This window comes from Prionailurus bengalensis, chromosome D2 (assembly GCF_016509475.1).
Source record: "Prionailurus bengalensis isolate Pbe53 chromosome D2, Fcat_Pben_1.1_paternal_pri, whole genome shotgun sequence".
Taxonomy (NCBI): domain Eukaryota; kingdom Metazoa; phylum Chordata; class Mammalia; order Carnivora; family Felidae; genus Prionailurus; species Prionailurus bengalensis.
In genome coordinates this window covers 44410753-44428907 of record NC_057351.1, presented here as the reverse complement: position 1 = coordinate 44428907, position 18155 = coordinate 44410753, and the positions used below count along the sequence as shown (strand labels likewise).

The window sequence follows — 18155 nt, the reverse complement described above, 5'->3', positions numbered from 1 at the left end:
GTTACAATTTAAAATAGGTTCGGGCACCTGGGTGGCTCAGTTGGTCAAGTGTCTGACTCTTGATTTTGGCTTAGGTCATGATCTCATGGTTTGGGAGTCTGAGCCCCGCCTTGGGCTCTGTGCCAACGGCACGGAGCCTGCTTGGGATTCTCTGTCAAAAATAAACAAACATTAAAAAATAAATAAATAAAACAGGCTGGTCCATGGGAGATTGATTGAAAAGTTCCTTTTCCATACTGGGCAGAACAGAAAGGTTTGGGAAGTGTCAGGGAGGTAAGGGCAGGGCCTGGCCCTCATTTTGTAGGGCACTGTAATACAATCACCACAACGTGCAAGTGTATGATTTATAATTTTTATTATAAATTCTGATTCCCCATCCTAAAACAAGGAAACATTTCCTGTAACCAGTGTGGACATTTCTGACTTCAAGCTCTCTGAAGTGAATTTTGAAAGTTGTGATACATTGTACTACACATTATGAGAAAAAGATTACACAGTTCTACTTAGCAATTCCAGTTCTGACAGTTCTCATGTCCTGGCTGCAACAGAGACCCAACAATGGCACAACAGATTCTTCTATTAGTTTTCCTGGCAGGATTTTCTTTCTTCCACTGAAGCAAAGGATGAGTCCACCTGAGTGGATGGAGCTCAAGGTAGTGGAGATTCTACCCTCCTCCAGGCAGCACGCAGGAGGGCAGCCTGTAGCATCAAAGGGTACAAGTGTGGTTCAGATCTATGATTTTAGTCTCTGCCATAAACATAATTTAATGGGGGAGAAAAATCAGACATCAGACACGGAGGCATTCTAGCAAACAAAAAAGCCCTTATTTGCTACCTAATAATATGTGCGTGAAGCAGATTTGAATGAAGTGAAGTGAACCAATGGGGGGGGGGTGCAGGGAGAGAGGGTGGGGGATGGGGATAGGCAGGTGGCAGAGTATAAGTTGAGGGAACTAAGAAAACCAAAGGAAAACCACCAACAACATCCAAAAACCTGCTTTCCCACGTGTTATTCATACTGGAGTCCACATTGCTCACTCTGGTGTGGGACTCAGGGCCACGACACTGGAATGGAGTGGGGCTTTCAGGGTATTCACTTGCCTCACTGGAATCAGGGAGGTAAAAGGTAAAGGGAGTGGTGTGGCCTGAAGGCCCAGAGACCGAACTGTCTCCAGAAGGGGCCCTGGCGTAGGCAGTCTTTAGTGTGAGGCACAGGAGAGCAGAGAGCCGCAGCACAGCTCTCTTCAGTATTAATATACTAAGCTTCCACAGACTAAACACACACACACACACACACACTTTCCTACTCTTCAAATCACGTACCATTTTCTACCAGATTCAACAATGTCTATAATAACGGATATCCAATGTTCAAGAAAAAGTTTGATTTCTTTATTAGTTACCATACGTTGAGCAAATGCCAACCTCTCAATTTCCTCACCTGTAAAACAGGGATAACAGGCAGGGATGCAAATGAAGAGGCTGGCATCGTACCGGATGTATAATAGGTTCTTAATGTTTTCTCTTCCTCCTTTCCCCCATCTTAACAAAAAAGATTAGACTTCTGTCAAAGGCTATAGGTGTACTTCAAAAATCAGGGCCCGTTGACCTTTAACGTGCGGGCCAGTTACCCGGTGAATCATGTTAAAAATGCAGATTCTGATTCAGTGGAGTTGGGGACAGGGATTCCACATTTCCACTAAGCTTCCAGGGTATGCCATGCTGCTGACTAGGGATCACTCTTTGAGCAGCAAAAATTTAACTCCACTAAGCTCCAATAACACAACTACTGCACAAGAAGCCCCTAAATGGGCTCCACGGATTATCTCTTTCTATAAAAAATTAACTCTTCTATTTAAGCTTCATGTGGAGTCACTGACCCAGCCAAGTAACCAGGCTAGGTCATAAAAAATGCATCCTTTGGTCCAGGAGGGTTCACAGCACTCTTCCACAGGAAGATCTTGCAATGGTCTCATCTCTGCACCACTTTCGGCTTTTTGATCTTAGCCTTTGCCTCTGATGATAATGACCCCTTAATTAGCACCCAGTACTCTGTCATCTAAATAATTATAGTAAGTGCAGCTTGCACCTCTGCTTACAATCTCTGAAGAAACTGATAAAATAAGATCCTATGCTGATTTTTTTAAGAAGACAAAAGTGGGGGGCGCCTGGGAGGCTCAGTTGGTTAAGCGACTGACTTTGGCTCTTGCTGTTCATGGGTTCAAGCGCCACATACGGCTTCTGTGCTGACAGCTCAGAGACTGGAGCCTGCTTCAGATTGTCTCCCTCTTTCTCTCAAAAATAAACAAGCAAAAAAAAAAAAAAAAAAAAAAAGACAAAACTGAGATGCCTAGGTGGCTCAGCCGGTTAAGTGTCCACCTCTTGGTTTCTGCTCAGGTCATCATCTCATGGTTGGTGAGTTCCAACCCCCTAGTCAGGCTCTGAACAGATAGGTCAGAGCCTGCTTGGGATACTCTCTCTGTCCCTCTACCCCTCCCCCACTCACGCTTGCTGGCTCTCTCAACATAAATCCTTTAAAAAAATAAAAAAAATGAAAAGACAAAACTGACCCAAATACAAGCCATGCACATACTGCCCACAGTGGAATGCACAGACCTGTTATAACTTCCAGTCACATAAGCTATCAAAAGTTGATTTATCAAGAAAAAGTACTGTTACAATATTTGGGAAACTTTAAATGTCAGAATATACATTTTGTAAACAGTAGGGCAAAAGTAAAACAGTTCAGCCATGCTAAAATCCACCTTAAATTTCTAGTGCGAAGGGCTGCAGGATATCTTAACTATTTTTTCTTGACTCAGAGTTTCCTGAATATACTTGGAGGAACCCGGTTAACTTCTGGGTGCATTCAAGGCAAATCATCCATTTGCGGAAGAAGGGGAGGGCTTTTCACTAGAAGCAATTAGTTTCCTAATTTCCCAGGTGTATCTCCATTAACCGCCCACCAAACAGCTGGGCCGTCCAAGCCAGATGAATCATGCACCTCTCAGCACGAAACGATTGTGCTACTTTTTAGAACGCTGTTTTCCCACGGCAGCCTTAAAAAAAAAAATCCCCCCCATCCAAATTTCCAACTTTGATAATCAATACATTGACCCGAAGAAAACAAAACCAAAACCCAAAGACCACAAAGGAGCGTAGTGTAAAATTAACTCTTTTCTCCCATCAATCTCCCACCTCCCTGTCCTCCCCAGAGGCAATCACTGGTTCAATTCTCGAAATTTTTCATTTATGGAAAATTTCAGAAACGTTAGTGAGACTGGAATAATCAACCCTTGTGTACGCATCACACAACAATGGAAAAACACCCTACTGGCTTTATTCTCCCTCGGTCGGTTATTTTCAAGTAAATCCCAGAGTCATAATCCTTTTACCCGTCAAAACTTCAGACTTTTAAAAAAAATTCTTACATAACCACGTTAGCGTTATTACACACAACAAAGTTAACGATAATACTATCCAGTATTCTTGGGGTCTCTCTTAACGCGTGCAGGGCAGACCGGAGAACTATGAAAGTATGAGCGGAGGGGTCGCGGGAGCATTCAAGCGCCGAAGCCGACATCGCGGCGTTAGGTGCCCAGTGCCCCGGGCTTCCCAGTTCCCGCAGCCGTTACCTGCGTCGGGTCAGCACTCGCCAGGCCGGGTAGAGGGCGGTTTCCAGCCGCGAACTCCGCGCCTCCGCGCTCCCAGGCCACGGCCCCAGCAGGCCTGGCGCAGCTGCACAACCCACCGTCCCTAGACACGGGCGAGTCCCTGGAGGGGAAACGATTGACACAGCTGCCTGCACTGCGCCCCCGGCCCTCCCTGGCGGCACCTGCGTCTCCCGGCGTGGTCAGGAGCTGCAACGGGATCCCGAGCCCGGGCGGGGAAAGCCCGCCACAACCGCTCCTCCCGCCGCCGGCTCCCGCGCCTAGCCGCGAGCATAGCGCCCTCGCGGACCCGGACTACAACTCCCGTCGGGCGCTGCGGCCGGGCCAATGGCGGGCGCCGGAGCATGCGGGGAGCAGCGCCTGCGCGGCGGTTTGAGTAAGCGGCCGCGCGATTGGCTGCGGGGTCGGACGGCCGCGCGGGGCCTGTGGGAAGCGGAGTGACGGAGCGAGCGGCTGTTGGAGGAAGGAGGTGGGGGCCGGGAGCGCAAATGGCGTTGAGATGGTTCAGGGCCCTGTTCAAACTCCAGCGCTGACCATTCACCGGCGGAAGCGGCGGCGCAGGAGGCGGCGGCGGCCTAGCGGGGGCACGTAGCGGGCTCCGGTACCTGCTCTGGCGGCGGCGGCCAGGGAGGCCTAGGCCCGGGCCCGGCCGGCGGCGCTCAAGGCGGGGAGGGAAGTTGCGGTGCCGCCGCTCCCCCCCCCTCCCTCCACCGGGTTTCCTATTTACCCAGAGCGGAGTCGCGGGTTCTGACGGTGGCGGAGCCCCTTGCCTCTCTTCGCGCACAAGCCGGCCCTGTTCTCTCGCGCGGGGCTCCCGCGCCCGTCCGTGGGCCGTTGGGAGCAGGAGAGGCGGAGGCGGCCCGAGGCCAAAGCACCCGCCAGGCGCCGAGGGTAAGTGAGGTCTCGGGCGGCTGCCTAGGCCCGGAGGGAGCCAGGGAGGGTGGGGGAGGCAGGGGTCTGGAAGTCTCGCTATTTCACCCACACAGCCTCTGAGGAAGTTGGGCAGGGGAACGACCTGGAGAACTCTCTTTTCCCTCTTTTATTTTTCCTTTTTCTGAGTTCCTTTCGGGCGGCCACTGATTTGCCTCCCTCCCCAAGCGCGGTCAAGTGCGTTGGTTTCAGCCCTGAATCCTTTGCCGTCTTTCCTCCACCCCTGGCCGCCACTAAGGCCTTACACTGCCCTGGGGATTCAGTGGCAGAGGCTTCCGGGGCGTCGGAAGCTACATCCCGTTCCTGGCGGTGGGGGTGGGGAGGAGAAAAGTTGCGTGAGCTTCCAGCGGGAGGGGACCGCGTCTCCCGCCACCCCCCCCCCCCCCCCCCCGGTGCACCGACCGCCCCAGGTGAGAATCTCTAGGTGGTTAGCTTCATCCTTTCCGGCTTTCACTCCTGGGTGGAAGCCCCTAAGCCCCTGGGGGTCCTAAAGAAGCTACACTTGGTTGAGGGTTAAGTGTGAGGACTTTTTAATCCCAGCGCACGTTCCTGAAAATTCGACCTGGTTTTGGGCAGAGAGACAAGGGCCCAACGACTGTAAAGACTTAGTTGTGAATCATTCTTTCCTTTTCAGTTAGGAAAGTCTTTGGAGTTTGAAGCCTGACTGAGCAAGATAGCTTGTGTACTTGAGATATACTTAAAGTGTGTCAACTGTGTCCGCACTCTTTCACTAATTTGTACGTGCTTTACACTCTAGGCATTAATAATGTTATCGCGATAGTATGTCTAGTGACTTTACAAAACAGACATGGAAAACTATAAAATAAATCAAAAGTAGGGGATATTACATAATGAATTCCCATGTATTTGCCGCTCAGATACAACAGTTCTTAATTCTTAACCGAGTTTTTCATCTACACACTTTCCATTCCACATCCTTTAAAGCTAGAGAATTGCTGACATTATTTCATCAGTATTTTAGTACATAATTGTAAAAGACATGGACACTTAAAAAACAAGCATGATTTTCTTATCGCTTAAAATAGTTAACTCCTTCATATCAAGTGTTCATCTGCAGACTTTCAACTTGCAACAGTGAATGCTTTGTGGTTCCAAGACCATTTTACTGCAAGACCACCAGTTTTTCTCCTGCGGGCCCAAAGCTCAAGTCTAAATTTTTGGTGTGTCATTTAGTCAGCATTTTTAGGTGGTTACCTTGTGAGTGTATACAAAATGTTCCAGCTTTGTTGGTGTACATGTAAATGTAGGTCTGTAGATGAGGGCTTTAAATTCTTGAAGGAATGAAATGACTTTTTTCTTTTGTTCTTGCAGCTGCTAAATATACTTAGTTTTGTTTAGACTGGACCTAACAGGAAAGCCAAAGATTCTTTAGTGTCAATCTACAGTAGATCTCAGGAAAAAGTTTTGTGACATTTTAAAAGGTCTTCACACTATTTTTTCTTAATGCAGATCTGTATGATGACTAAGTTATTACTTTGTCAAATTAGAATTGGTTTCTAGCCAAACACGAGAGAGGAAAATCATTATTGAATATACATAAAACTAAGTTTATAGTGACATAAGTTGTAAGAGTTTAAGTTAGTAAAGGAAAAATATGTTTAAAGTATAGACCAAAACGTATTCAAGAGTAGAAGTCAAATATTATTCTACTTGTCATATTTTAAATTTCAAATTATGAAGCTTTTTTCCCCCAAATCTAGACAGTGATCTTTTTTGGGTATATTTAATAAATTGACATTTAAACTTTAAGAGGTCAAAGTGTAGGAAATGATAAGAATTGATAGTGTTTAAGAAGTACTGTTACTTTAAAAAGTGTTTTATTCTTTTGATTTACTATTTTGAATTTTTTTTGTATAGTACTTATTATTATGTAGATACAACAGATGAGTCCACTTATCCTTTATAAAGCAAAGAGGAAAATTTACAGGTTTCTGTTGCTTCATTTAATAGTCAGCAGACTGGTGTAATATGCTGGAATTCACCAGCTTCAGAAAACGTAACTCTGCAGATGAAGACAAAGAAGATAGAATACGTTTTTTTGTGATTAGGGAGATGACCGACTAGAGAATATTTTTCAAGTCACAGTTTAAACTACATTAGACCAAGGATCAGGGTCTTTAAGATTGTATGAAAGGCTGCAGGTTCTAATACATAAGAAAGTAGCACCATTTTCCCGACTTTTTCCCCCCTCCTATGAATAAATGCTTTGACATTTCAAGATCTAATTGAGTCAATTATTTGATAATTCTGAGATACTGAAAAAAATTAACATTTTGTGCATAAGATTTTATAGGAGTAATGACCCTATTCAGATTATTTTCTTAAGGTAAAAGTGATATTTATGAGAATAGTACATAGATTCATTTGAAATTTAAAAAAAAAATGGATATTCCACTCGTAAGTTGGTTTTGTGGATAAGTTGATTAATCCTTATGCTTGCTTACTTTGTAAGTGTATGACTATGTACTCATTATAAAAAAAAAATTAGATACGGAAGTATGTAGAATAAAAAAATGAGCCCCTCTCTTTATACACCTTCCCTGTATGTATTCAGCCATCTTTAAAGTTTGTATCTTGACTATTGAAAAGCCCCCATGGGGGACAATCCCTGGGTTATTTTTATATTCAGTGTTAACGCTTGTTAAGTGTTTGGTGATTGTATATTTTCTTTTCTTCCCCCCCCCCCCCCCCCCCCACAGAGAATATGAAACAGGTGTCAAAATGACATCCAGATTTGGGAAAACCTACAGTAGGAAAGGAGGAAATGGCAGTTCAAAATTTGATGAAGTCTTTTCCAACAAACGGACCACCCTTAGCACAAAATGGGGAGAGACAACATTTATGGCTAAATTAGGGCAGAAGAGGCCCAATTTCAAACCAGATATCCAAGAAATTCCGAAGAAACCTAAGGTGGAAGAAGAAAATACTGGAGATCCTTTTGGATTTGATAGTGATGATGAGTCTCTACCAGTTTCTTCAAAGAATTTAGCCCAGGGTAAGGGTTCCTCTCATTCAGAATCTAGTGAAGCTGCTCAGCTGGAAGATGTCACTTCTGTACTTGAAGCTAATAGCAAAATTAGTCATGCAGTTGGTGAAGACAGTGTTGGGTCTGATAAATGCTTACATTTGGAAGAAACTTTGGTTGGGAAAGAAAAGAGCACAAACCGAATCTTAGAAGATGATGCAAGCAAAAGTAGCTGTGCTAAATTAATGACTTCAGGTAAGTTTTTAATTCCTTCCTTTCTTTCTCTCTCTCTCTCTTCTCTCTTTTTTTTTTTTTTTTAGTTAAGTGATCTCTATACCCAACTTGACTCATGGGGCTTGAACTCATGACCCTGAGATCAAGAGTTGGATGCTCTTCTGACAGAGCCAGCCAGGCACCCCTTGAATTTCTTTATTCTGAGCCAGGAGACCTTTGTGTATGCCATTTAGTTATTAAATGCTTTAAATTCTAAAATATCCTGCTGCTTGGGTTTTCTTCCTGCATTTGTGATTAATGGGGGCTTTAGATAATTTGTAGAAGAGACTTAAAAACTTTAAAGAAACCAATTGGGGGTTGAAATTTTACTTAAGCAGCTTGGATATTAATGTTTCCATACTGTTACTTGTGGTGCATTTTGGGAACAGTTTTTCCTTCCTCCCCAACTCCATTTCTAGTAAGAAACATGTCTTTTTGTTGTGTTAGGATGACACAGTATCTTACATTAGTGGGGAAGATTTGTATTGTTACTGATAATGAAAATGAGATGAGCATTTACAATGAGGATTAGGTTTAGGAGTGTTAGACTTTTTTTCAGAACTAGTTTAGAAAGATTAAGGAGGTATTGTGGAAACATTGAGGAATTGAACTTCATTGCAACTTGAGATTTGTGGAGTCTGGTGCCAGTAGCAACTTGTATTAATAGATTTTAATCCACAAAACCAGTTGTATTTTTAAAGTGTTAATTTGTAAATCTGGCATCTAGGGTTCATTCGAAAAATAACATTTTATCCGTTTTACCTCTACTCCCTTCGTAAAGGATTTGAGACTTCGGGTAAACGGTAAAAGTGCAATTAACTGAAACACTAAAGAACTAAGCTTGGAGGTAGCAGGAGAGACCGTGTGCTTGCTTTATTAGCAATAGGACAAGGATGGCACTGTAGTTAAAAACAGACCTTAGTTTCCGACTTCTTGGCAAAGTTTGGTGATATGAAAGGTTATATAGATCTCATATTTTGAAAGGAAGTAAAGACAAAACTTTCCTAGTACTGAATTCTCAAGAGGAGTTTGTCCTCGAGGCTTAATGTAAGTGCCTCAAACAATATAATAAAAGACTTTGCCTTGCATAGTTTTACTAAAAGTGCTGGACATTTTTCACTCTTTCTCACCCTTGGATGAGAGATTGAGCCAGCTGTTATTGTCATTCCCTTGATCCTCTTGGTTAATTCTGATTTGGCTGTCCTTATGCTTTGCCCACATTTCTCTTGACACATTGTTCAAAACTTAAGGTTAGGTTAATCTTTCACTTAAAAAAAAAAAAACCAGCTTAGGGGCTCCTGCGTGGCTCAGTCGGTTAAGTGTCTGACTTTAGCTCAGGTCATGATCTCTCAGTTTGTGAGTTCAAGCCCACATCAGGCTCTGTGCTGACAGCTTGGATCCTGTGGCCTGATTCAGATTCTGTGTCTCCCTCTGTCTCTGCCCCTCCCTTGCTTGCACTCACTCTCTCTGTCAAAAATAAATAAACATTAAAAAAAATAAAAAACAGCTTAAAAACTTTCCCAATTCAGCTTCTAAGCATGTATTACAAGTCACAGGACTGTTGAACCAAAATAAACTAACTCAGTTCTCCTTACTGTACAGATGAGGCTCAAAGAGGTCAAGTGACTGTCCAAGGTTGGCTAGTGGCAGATTTGGAATGATATTCATTTATTGATTTTCAACATATTGAGCACATACTACATTACCTCCACTGTGATAGGCTATGAGAGTGCTGTTCCAATTGTGTTATCCAGTATTCTTACTGCTGTCTTGTCCTCTGATAGTTAATCCACAGTGGGGGCAGATAGGCTGGAGGAAGGAACGTGAGGCTGAGGAAGTGGCGAAACTGGTCAAGAAGGCAGACACAGCTTCCCCAAGTGCTAACTTTTGGAGAACTGGGCATCACTAGCAGGCAAAGTGTTTAGGTAGAGGGACAATAGAAACTTGGAAATTAAATCTACATAGATAGAAGTTGCTTATATTGCATATACATCTGTGTATGTCCAAACTGCCATTTGAAGTTGTTTGGTGGGAATTGGAAACAGTTTTCTGTAGAAATGAGATATTAGCTTCCCAGTCTGATAAAGCTAAATTGTAGTTCTAATGCTGATACTGTGGACTTAAGGAATCCAAACTGCATGGTAATGGTTTTATGAGTAGAAAACGGGTACTAAAATACAGATAGATGTTCAGGAACATCTTATCCCTCTTCCTCCTTCACAGGTCATCCTTAGTGTAAAGGGAATGGGGTAGCACTATGAACATTTTTTTCTCCTTTCCCTTGGCCACCTAGAGCTGCAGCAACCCTAGCAGCCCCCTGTAGGATAAGAAGGGAACTTTGAAGGAGTGCTTTTAGTTCTCATGGTAGTTGTAGTTCTGAGGTCTTAAAACCATTTATAGGTTTTTATAAGTTGGTTATAGTTTTGGAAATATTTTTACATGGTATGACCTTGCTTTTCATTCCCCCTCCCCTCTAACATTTGGGCGTTTCCCTATATCTAGACTCTTGCATTACTGTCTTATTGTTACTGCCGTTACTCTCATTCAGAAAGAAGCCTTCTGGTTGTAATTGAAGTTTAGAAATAGAAGTTAGAAACTTAAATTTGTGAAAAAAAAATTGTGTTTAATGTTTATTTATTTGGTGGGGGGGCGGGGACAGAGAGAGAGAGAATCCCAAGCACATTCCACGCTGTGAGCACAGAGCCCAATGAGCACAGAGCCCAATGCGGTCCTCCATCACACAAGCCGTGAGATTGTGACCTGAGCCAAAAGGATACTTAAGCGACTTGAGCCACCCAGGCACCCTACTAAACTTAAATTTTTGATAAAGGGGGTCTTTTTGGATTAAAGATTCTTCGAGAATGATAATGTTTTGGACTTAAGATGAAACTGCTTGTACATGTAATGTCTCAGAAAACCCTTGCAGGTCGTTTTTACACACTTTATTCAAGAAAGAGCCTTTGAGAAATTTTATTGTAGTTTGTTCATAGTGTAGTAGCTAAGTTCCATTGTATCCTTCCTGTGGGAAGTGCCTGCTCCTTCAGATCATTTTCACTGTAAAATTATATTATTTCGGTGAAAAGGGCTTATCCAAGCTCAAATTTACTGTAAAAATTTCTCCTGGCATCAAGTTTTAAAGTGCATCTCTTTCTCTACAGGGGAATATGTGGTTAATTTTTAGCTACTTTTAAAATTATAGGTAAAATATTTTATACCAGGTATTACTTTTAAAAACTGTGGCTCATTTGAAGAGGAAACACAGAATAAGGTTATGATAAAATGTATTATGGTTGCCATTTTCCAGATAGATTTTTGATGGGTATGAGAACCAGAATCTAGATTATAAACTGTGAATGAGAACTGCAGAGAAGGATTGAGTTGCTAAAATGTCCTAACTCTTGGGGCACCTGGGTGGCTCAGTCATTTGGTTAAGCGTCTGACTTTGGCCCAGGTCATGATCTCACACACAGTTCGTTGAGTTCGAGCCCTGCATCAGGCTCTGTGCTGACAGCTTGGAGCCTGGAGCCTGCTTTGGATTCTGTGTCACCCTCTCTCTGTTCCTCCCTGCTTGACACTCTGTCTCTCCCCACCCCCCGCAAAAATAGAGATAAAAAAAATTTTTTTAATGTCCTAACTCTTGATTTAAAAAATAAAAAACTTATATCAGCTTCAATAGTTGTCAATATATGGCAAACCTTATTTTATCTACTCTACACACTACTCTTTCCACTTCCTATTCTCTAATCCCTGGATTATTTTAATGCAGATTCTTATTTTATGTGCAAATACTTTAGTTGTAATTGCTTTTAAGTTGAGTTCTCAAACAGCTTTACCACTTAAAAATGACTGTTAGCAGTACCTAAAGTTTTGTCCTTTTAAGAGATCTTGGAATATTCTGTAAAGTGTGGTATCCAGGGCTGTGTGCATTAAGGATGAAAGGTTTCTCTTGCCTTTTTTTTTTTTTTTTTTTTTAATTTTTTTTTTCAACGTTTATTTATTTTTGGGACAGAGAGAGACAGAGCATGAACGGGGGAGGGGCAGAGAGAGAGGGAGACACAGAATCGGAAACAGGCTCCAGGCTCTGAGCCATCAGCCAGAGCCCGACGCGGGGCTCGAACTCACGGACCGCGAGATCGTGACCTGGCTGAAGTCGGACGCTTAACCGACTGCGCCACCCAGGCGCCCCTCTCTTGCCTTTTATATGAGGCTACTTCCATTTTCTATCTTTGTGCTTTCTGCTACAGGTTTTTAATCTGGACTCTAGAATAAAGTATGCAAAGACTTATATTTCCACTTGGCACACTTTCCTTGCCAGCCAGCTGGGATTCAGTCTACACATCTTGCCAAATATTGAGATAACTACTGCATAGGCTCTTAATTTGCATGACTGGTTTTGTAGCCAGTGCATTTTTTCCATTTGCTTAAAGCTGTACTAAGTGTTTGTGTGTTAGGGATATTATTGTCAGGAATTTAAGAACTTTGATTTAGAACTGAAGATGATTATTATTTTTTGAATGTTTATTTTTGAGAGAGGGAGAGGGGGAGAGAGAACGAGTGGGGGAGGGGCAGGGAGAGGGAGACACAGAATCCGAAGTAGTCTCCAGGCTCTGAGCTGTCAGAGCCTGTCACAAGGCTCGAAATCACAAATCGTGAGATCATGGCCTAGCCTAAGTCAGACCTTTAACTGACTGAGCCACCCCTGAAGATGATTTTAGGAAAGGGAAATAAATTGTTCTATTCCTGAAAACTTAAAGTAGCCCAGGAACTTGTGAGGTGAGATGAGATTTTCATCTGCGCATTGGATAAAGTACAGATGATTAATGAGGGTTTTTTTTTTTTTAATTTTTAATGTCTATTTATTTTTGAGAGAGAGATCGAGTGAGCGAGCAGGGAAAGGGCAGCGAGAGAGGGAGACACAGAATCTGAAGCAGGCTGCAGACTCTGAGCTGTCAGCACAAAGCCCGACACGGGGCTCAAACTCACTAACTGTGAGATCATGACCTGAACCAAAGTCAGACACTGAACCAACGGAGCCACTCAGGTACCACTAATGAGAATTAGTAAAGAATTCTGAAAGTGTAGCATCACCAAGAGCTCCTAACCCTCATTTAGGTATTGGACATATTTGTTGTTTAGAATGTATATGTCAGACCTAAAATTCTTTTAAGGGAAGTAATGAGACCGATTATTTATGTAGTTCCTACTTTTGTGTTGAGCTCTTATATCTTATATATCAATTGATTCTTAATCAGAACTATGTAAGTCAGGCTTTGTTTCCATTTTATAGAGGGTAAATCACAGTTCAGTGAATAACTTAGATTACTAGTAGAAGATTCAAGAAACAAAGTGTTCTCTTCTGTATTCTGATGTGAATGAACTTAATTTTATCATATTTAGAGGTTTACATTTAAAATAACAGTGTCACCTGTTGGTGGGAATGCAAACTGGTGCAGCCACTCTGGAAAACAGTGTGGAGGTTCCTCAAAAAATTAAAAATAGACCTACCCTATGACCCAGCAGTAGCACTGCTAGGAATTTACCCAAGGGATACAGGAGTACTGATGCATAGGGGCACTTGTACCCCAATGTTTATAGCAGCACTCTCAGCAATAGCCAAATTGTGGAAAGAGCCTAAATGTCTGTCAACTGATGAATGGATAAAGAAATTGTGGTTTATATACACAATGGAATACTACGTGGCAATGAGAAAGAATGAAATATGGCCCTTTGTAGCAACGTGGATGGAACTGGAGAGTGTGATGCTAAGTGAAATAAGCCATACAGAGAAAGACACATACCATATGCTTTCACTCTTATGTGGATCCTGAGAAACTTAACAGAAACCCATGGGGGAAGGGAAGGGAAAAAAAACAAAAACAAAAACAAAGAGGTTAGAGTGGGAGAGAGCCAAAGCATAAGAGACTCTTAAAAACTGAGAACAAACTGAGGGCTGATAGGGGGTGGGAGGGAGGGAAGGGTAGGTGATGGGTATTGAAGAGGGCATCTTTTGGGATGAGCACTGGGTGTTGTATGGAAACCAATTTGACAATAAATTTCGTATATTAAAAAAAAAAATAACAGTGTCACTGTACAGTTTTAGTTTTATCTTGGCGTTGGAGATAATTAATAGGAACACATTTGATTCCCTCTTGCCTCTATTTAAATAATTTTCTTTTTAAAAAAAATATTTATCTTGAGAGGAGAGCACACTTATGAGCAAGCAGGGGAGGGGAAAGAGAATCCCAAGCACCTTTTGACCTAAGCCGAAATCAAGAGTCAGTCGTTCAGCCAACTGAACCACCAGGTGACCCTGAATAATTTTCTTTTCAATAAAAATTGTGGCCTGGGGTGCCTGGGTGGCTCAGTCCTTTAAGTGTCTGACTCTTGATTTCGGCTCAAGTCATGATCTCATAGTTTATGAGATTGAGCCCTGTGTGGGGCTGTATGCTGACAGCTCAGATTCTGCTTGAGAGTCTCTCTCCCTCCCTCCCTCTCTGCCCCTCCCCTGCTTTTGCTCTTTCTAAATAAATAAATAAACAAACTTAAAAGAAATGTGGCCTAAGTAATTATAATACTTAGCAAATAAAACTGATCTTATTTTTACAAGTAATAAGTATTTACTTTTTTCATTTTTTGCGATATGTATTATAAAAATGGAAATTTAGTATGCAAATTCTGAAAGACACTGTAATTTTAAATTTTGTTTATGAGTAGAATTTTAATTTCTTTTAAAGTTTATTTTTTTTTTAGTAATCTCTACACCCATCATAGGACTTGAACTCACAACCCTGAGATCGAGGCACATGCTTTTCTGACTGAGCCAGCCATGTGCCCCAGAACTTTAATTTCTTGTAAAATATTTTCTTAGTAAAAGGATTATTTTCTTTTTAGGAAATTTTTTTTTTTTTTTTAACATTTACTTATTTTTGAGAGACAAAGTATGAGCAAGGGAGGGGCAGAGAGAGAGAGGGAGACACAGAATCGGAAGCAGACTTCAGGCTCCGAGCTGTCAGCACGGAGCCTGACGTGGGGCTCGAACTCATGAACCACGAGATCATGACCTGATCATGAACTGAGCCACCCAGGCGCCCAAAAGGAGGATTATTTTCAAGGTCTGAGCAATAACAAAAGTGCACGTGACCACTGACAAGTTTCTTCTCGGATCCAGGTTGAATACCAGCCATAGGAGGTAGTATGTAGAAACTGTAAGCATAGTCCATGCCCTCTGGGAATGGAGTTACTGATTTCTGCTGGTAATAACTGCTTTTAAAACAGTGACAACACATTTGTACAACACTTGATGCTTTTCAGAGATTTTCCATATGCATTCCATATTTTTAGAATTTAGAGCCAGGTGATTCACACATTTTTCTTGCCCAATCTTTGACTCCAGGAAACAGTCCTCAACTTTCCCAGAGCGCTGATGGTAGAGGAGGATGAATTTGTTCATAGGGAAGTCTGGGGGTTGCTTTCCTTCCAGCCATTCAGCTATTATTTTAGTGTCCTGTGTATGCTGAATGCTCATGTATGTCAATGAACGAGATTTTGCCTTATTCACATTCTAGTGGGCAAGACAGAGATTGAATAGAGAAGAAGTGTGCTGAAAATTACAGAAAAATATAGGATCTGGGGTGCCTGGCTGGTCCAGTCGGAAGAGCATGGGACTCTTGATCTCAGGGCTGTGAGTTTAAGCCCCAAATTGGGTGTAGAGATTACATAAATAAACTTTAAAAAAAAGAAAAGAAAAATGTGGGGTCCTTTAAGAGTGTATGGTCTGAGTGAGGGATAGGGGCAAAGCTGACTTCTTAAAAATTTTGTAACAGTGTTTCAACTTTTTTTTCAAGTTTACTCGTTTTTTTTGAGAGAGAGTGAGAGTGGGTGAGGAGCAGAGAGAGGGAAAGAGAATTTCAAGCAGGCTCTATGCTGTCGGCACAGAGCCTGACATGGGGCTCGATCTTATTAACCGTGAGACCTGACCCGAGCCAAGATCAAGAGTCAGATGCTTAACCAACGGAGCCCCCCAGGTCCCCCAAAGCTGACCCTTAAGTTGGGACCTACTGCTACACTGAGCAAGCATGAAAGTAGCAGAGCTTAGTGGCGTGGACAGTGAGGAAGAAGGAGACATTAAGAATGTCTCTCAGTTATCTAATGTGAACATGTGAGCAGATGGTGGTATTGAGATAAGGGGACTTACTTTTTTAATGTTTATTATTTTTGAGAGAGAGAGAGAGAGACAGAGTGCGAATGGGGGAGGGGCAGAGGGGGGGGTGGGAAACAGAATCTGAAGCAGGTTCCAGGCTCCGAGCTGTCAGCACAGAACCAGACACGGGGCTCAGACTCAGCAACTGTGAGATCATGACCGGAGCCGAAGTCAGACCTTAACTGACTGAGCCACCCAGGTGCCCCAAGATAAGGGGATGTTTTGAGGGCAGGTTCATCAGTGTAGGTTTGGGCACATTGGATTTGAGACATTTGTGAGGCATAGGGTATGCCGGTATGAACGTAGATAAGACTTGGTTGGAGATGATAAATTTGAGATTCAGCATGTAAATGTTACTTGAAATTATAGGATTAGGTGAAGTCATTAAGGAGAATATAAGAGGAGAAAGCACTGAACTATGAAGAACTTGTTATACTTAATTGATGGAGAGAAGAAGAAAAAAAAACTAGATTAGAAAATTGAATAGAGGCAGCTAGAGCACCAGTAGGAAAATTGAGCCAGTGGTATTTTATAGAAGCCAGTAGAAAGGTGTTCATGAAGGATCAACTGAATTGGAATGCTACTTGCAAAATCAACAAGAATGAGGACTGCAGAATTGGCATTGGAGTGTGCAGCTTGGGTTGGAACAGTCTGAGTAGTGAGTACACAGGATATGGGAGTAGCAAGTGTACACAACTTATTAAAGATATTTGAAGGGGAGAAGAGAGGTTCTGAAAAGTTATGAGGTGATGAGGGTTTCTGGAAGGTTTGATTGCAAAGTAGAGCCTTAGAGCATAGGATTCAAAGCACAAGGTGGGGAGATTGGTCTTGGAAGAAGGGAACCATGTTTGCTGGGTAGGAGGAAAGATGGATGAGAATGTGAGCTTAGTGAAAGGATGGAAGATAGAGTGGTTTTATGGATGAAGACATTATTTTCCCCCATGAAATGATAGAAGAGATTATCCCTGAAAGGAAGATAAGGGCAAGGAAATGTGGGGGCTAGAGTGGAGGGATAAAGTGTTCAAACAGGTGTTGCAGAAAATGGAAGCAGGAGCTGTATAGAGAGAATTTCTGGACGTCAGTGAAGCCTTAATGAAGTTTGTATCATTAAAAATTTATGGTCACTTACCTCACTGTGAGTGCAAACACGCCCCCCCCCTCCCCCCGCTGCTTTAGTAGGCCCTGTTAGCCAGAACCTGCACAGAATGTAGAATATTAGATAGGAAAATTAGAATTTTCCTGGATTGTCATTTTTGTCTGACAAGATGTGGTGTGAACAGGTAGAGAAGAAAGAATTTAGGGTATTGTCCAGAGTGAGTGAAATGATTCTGAAATTTAAAACGTTTAGGAGTTGGACAAGGCTGGTGGATAGGAGAAAGGAAAGAAGAGAGGTCAGTATACTGAGTCTTATTTTTTTTTTTTAATTCTTTCCAACATTTATTTATTTTTGAGAGAGACAGAGCACAAGCAGGGGAGGAGCAGAGAGACAGGGAGACGCAGAATCCAAAGCAGGCTCCAGGCTCCAGGCTCCCAGCTGCCAGCACAGAGCCCGACGCAGGGCTCGAACTCATGGACCGTGAGATCATGACCTGAGCTGAAGTTGGCCACTCAACCAACTGAGCCACCCAGGCGCCCCCCGAGAGTCTTGTTAAATAAAAGTCAGGAATGGGGTTACTGGAACAGGTTGGATAGTTGGTAGGTTGTGATTGAGAAGTGAGTTACTAGATTTTAATATTTAAGAGGTGAAGCCTTCTAGGACATGACAAGTTTCTGGGTGAAACAGAACTGGTGGCTGAGCTGGAATGTAGAAGACTGTCTTTGGGAGAAGCTTAAAGAACTGTGAGGTCAGGGGATTGGGATTTGATGGAATTCAGGATGCTAGCAAGACTGGCATGAGGGATAGGTTATAAATCCTATGTAAAACCCTTAAATGAAGAATAAGAGGTTGTTAAATGACGAGTTTGGGGAAGATTAGAGGGTAACTAGCTAAGTGACACAAGCCTCAAAAGGATGGGCTTTTATAAGAGGGTGGAGTAGGAATAGTTTTATAAAAAGTCTCTGGAGAGTCAGCATACTAGTGACCCCAAAGCATCCT

The 18155-nt window shown here is 42.5% G+C and overlaps 2 protein-coding genes across 3 annotated transcripts in view; one reads left to right on the top strand and one right to left on the bottom strand.

Moving 5' to 3' along the window:
• Positions 1-338: 338 nt before the first annotated feature.
• On the bottom strand, positions 339-5791 carry LOC122492617 (formin-like protein 3). Its single transcript, XM_043596111.1, has 3 exons — positions 5729-5791; positions 3636-4707; positions 339-699 (listed from the first exon to the last, which is right to left on the bottom strand). Exons 1-2 carry the CDS (start codon positions 5789-5791, stop codon positions 3757-3759), a joined length of 1014 nt encoding a protein of 337 aa, XP_043452046.1. The 3' UTR covers positions 339-699; positions 3636-3756.
• The window catches only part of WAPL (WAPL cohesin release factor), a 91477-nt gene continuing 77776 nt past the window's right edge, over positions 4455-18155 (top strand). For both annotated transcript variants that reach the window (XM_043596768.1, XM_043596767.1), the window contains exons 1-2: positions 4455-4562; positions 7322-7842. In XM_043596768.1, the coding sequence (XP_043452703.1) occupies positions 7344-7842 (499 nt within the window). In that variant the 5' untranslated portion in view covers positions 4455-4562; positions 7322-7343. The remainder of the gene's footprint in view (positions 4563-7321; positions 7843-18155) is intronic.

What these genes read in the sequence shown, in the direction of transcription:
- LOC122492617 (XM_043596111.1), bottom strand. Translation starts at nt 5,791, where the DNA reads ATGACACACCAAAAATTTAGACTTGAGCTTTGGGCCCGCAGGAGAAAA. An exon ending in GAAAAACTGGTGGTCTTGCA is followed by an intron (nt 4,708 to 5,728) that starts GTAAAATGGTCT and finishes GAAAAATAAAAG; the next exon opens with AGGGAAAAGAGAGTTCTCCA.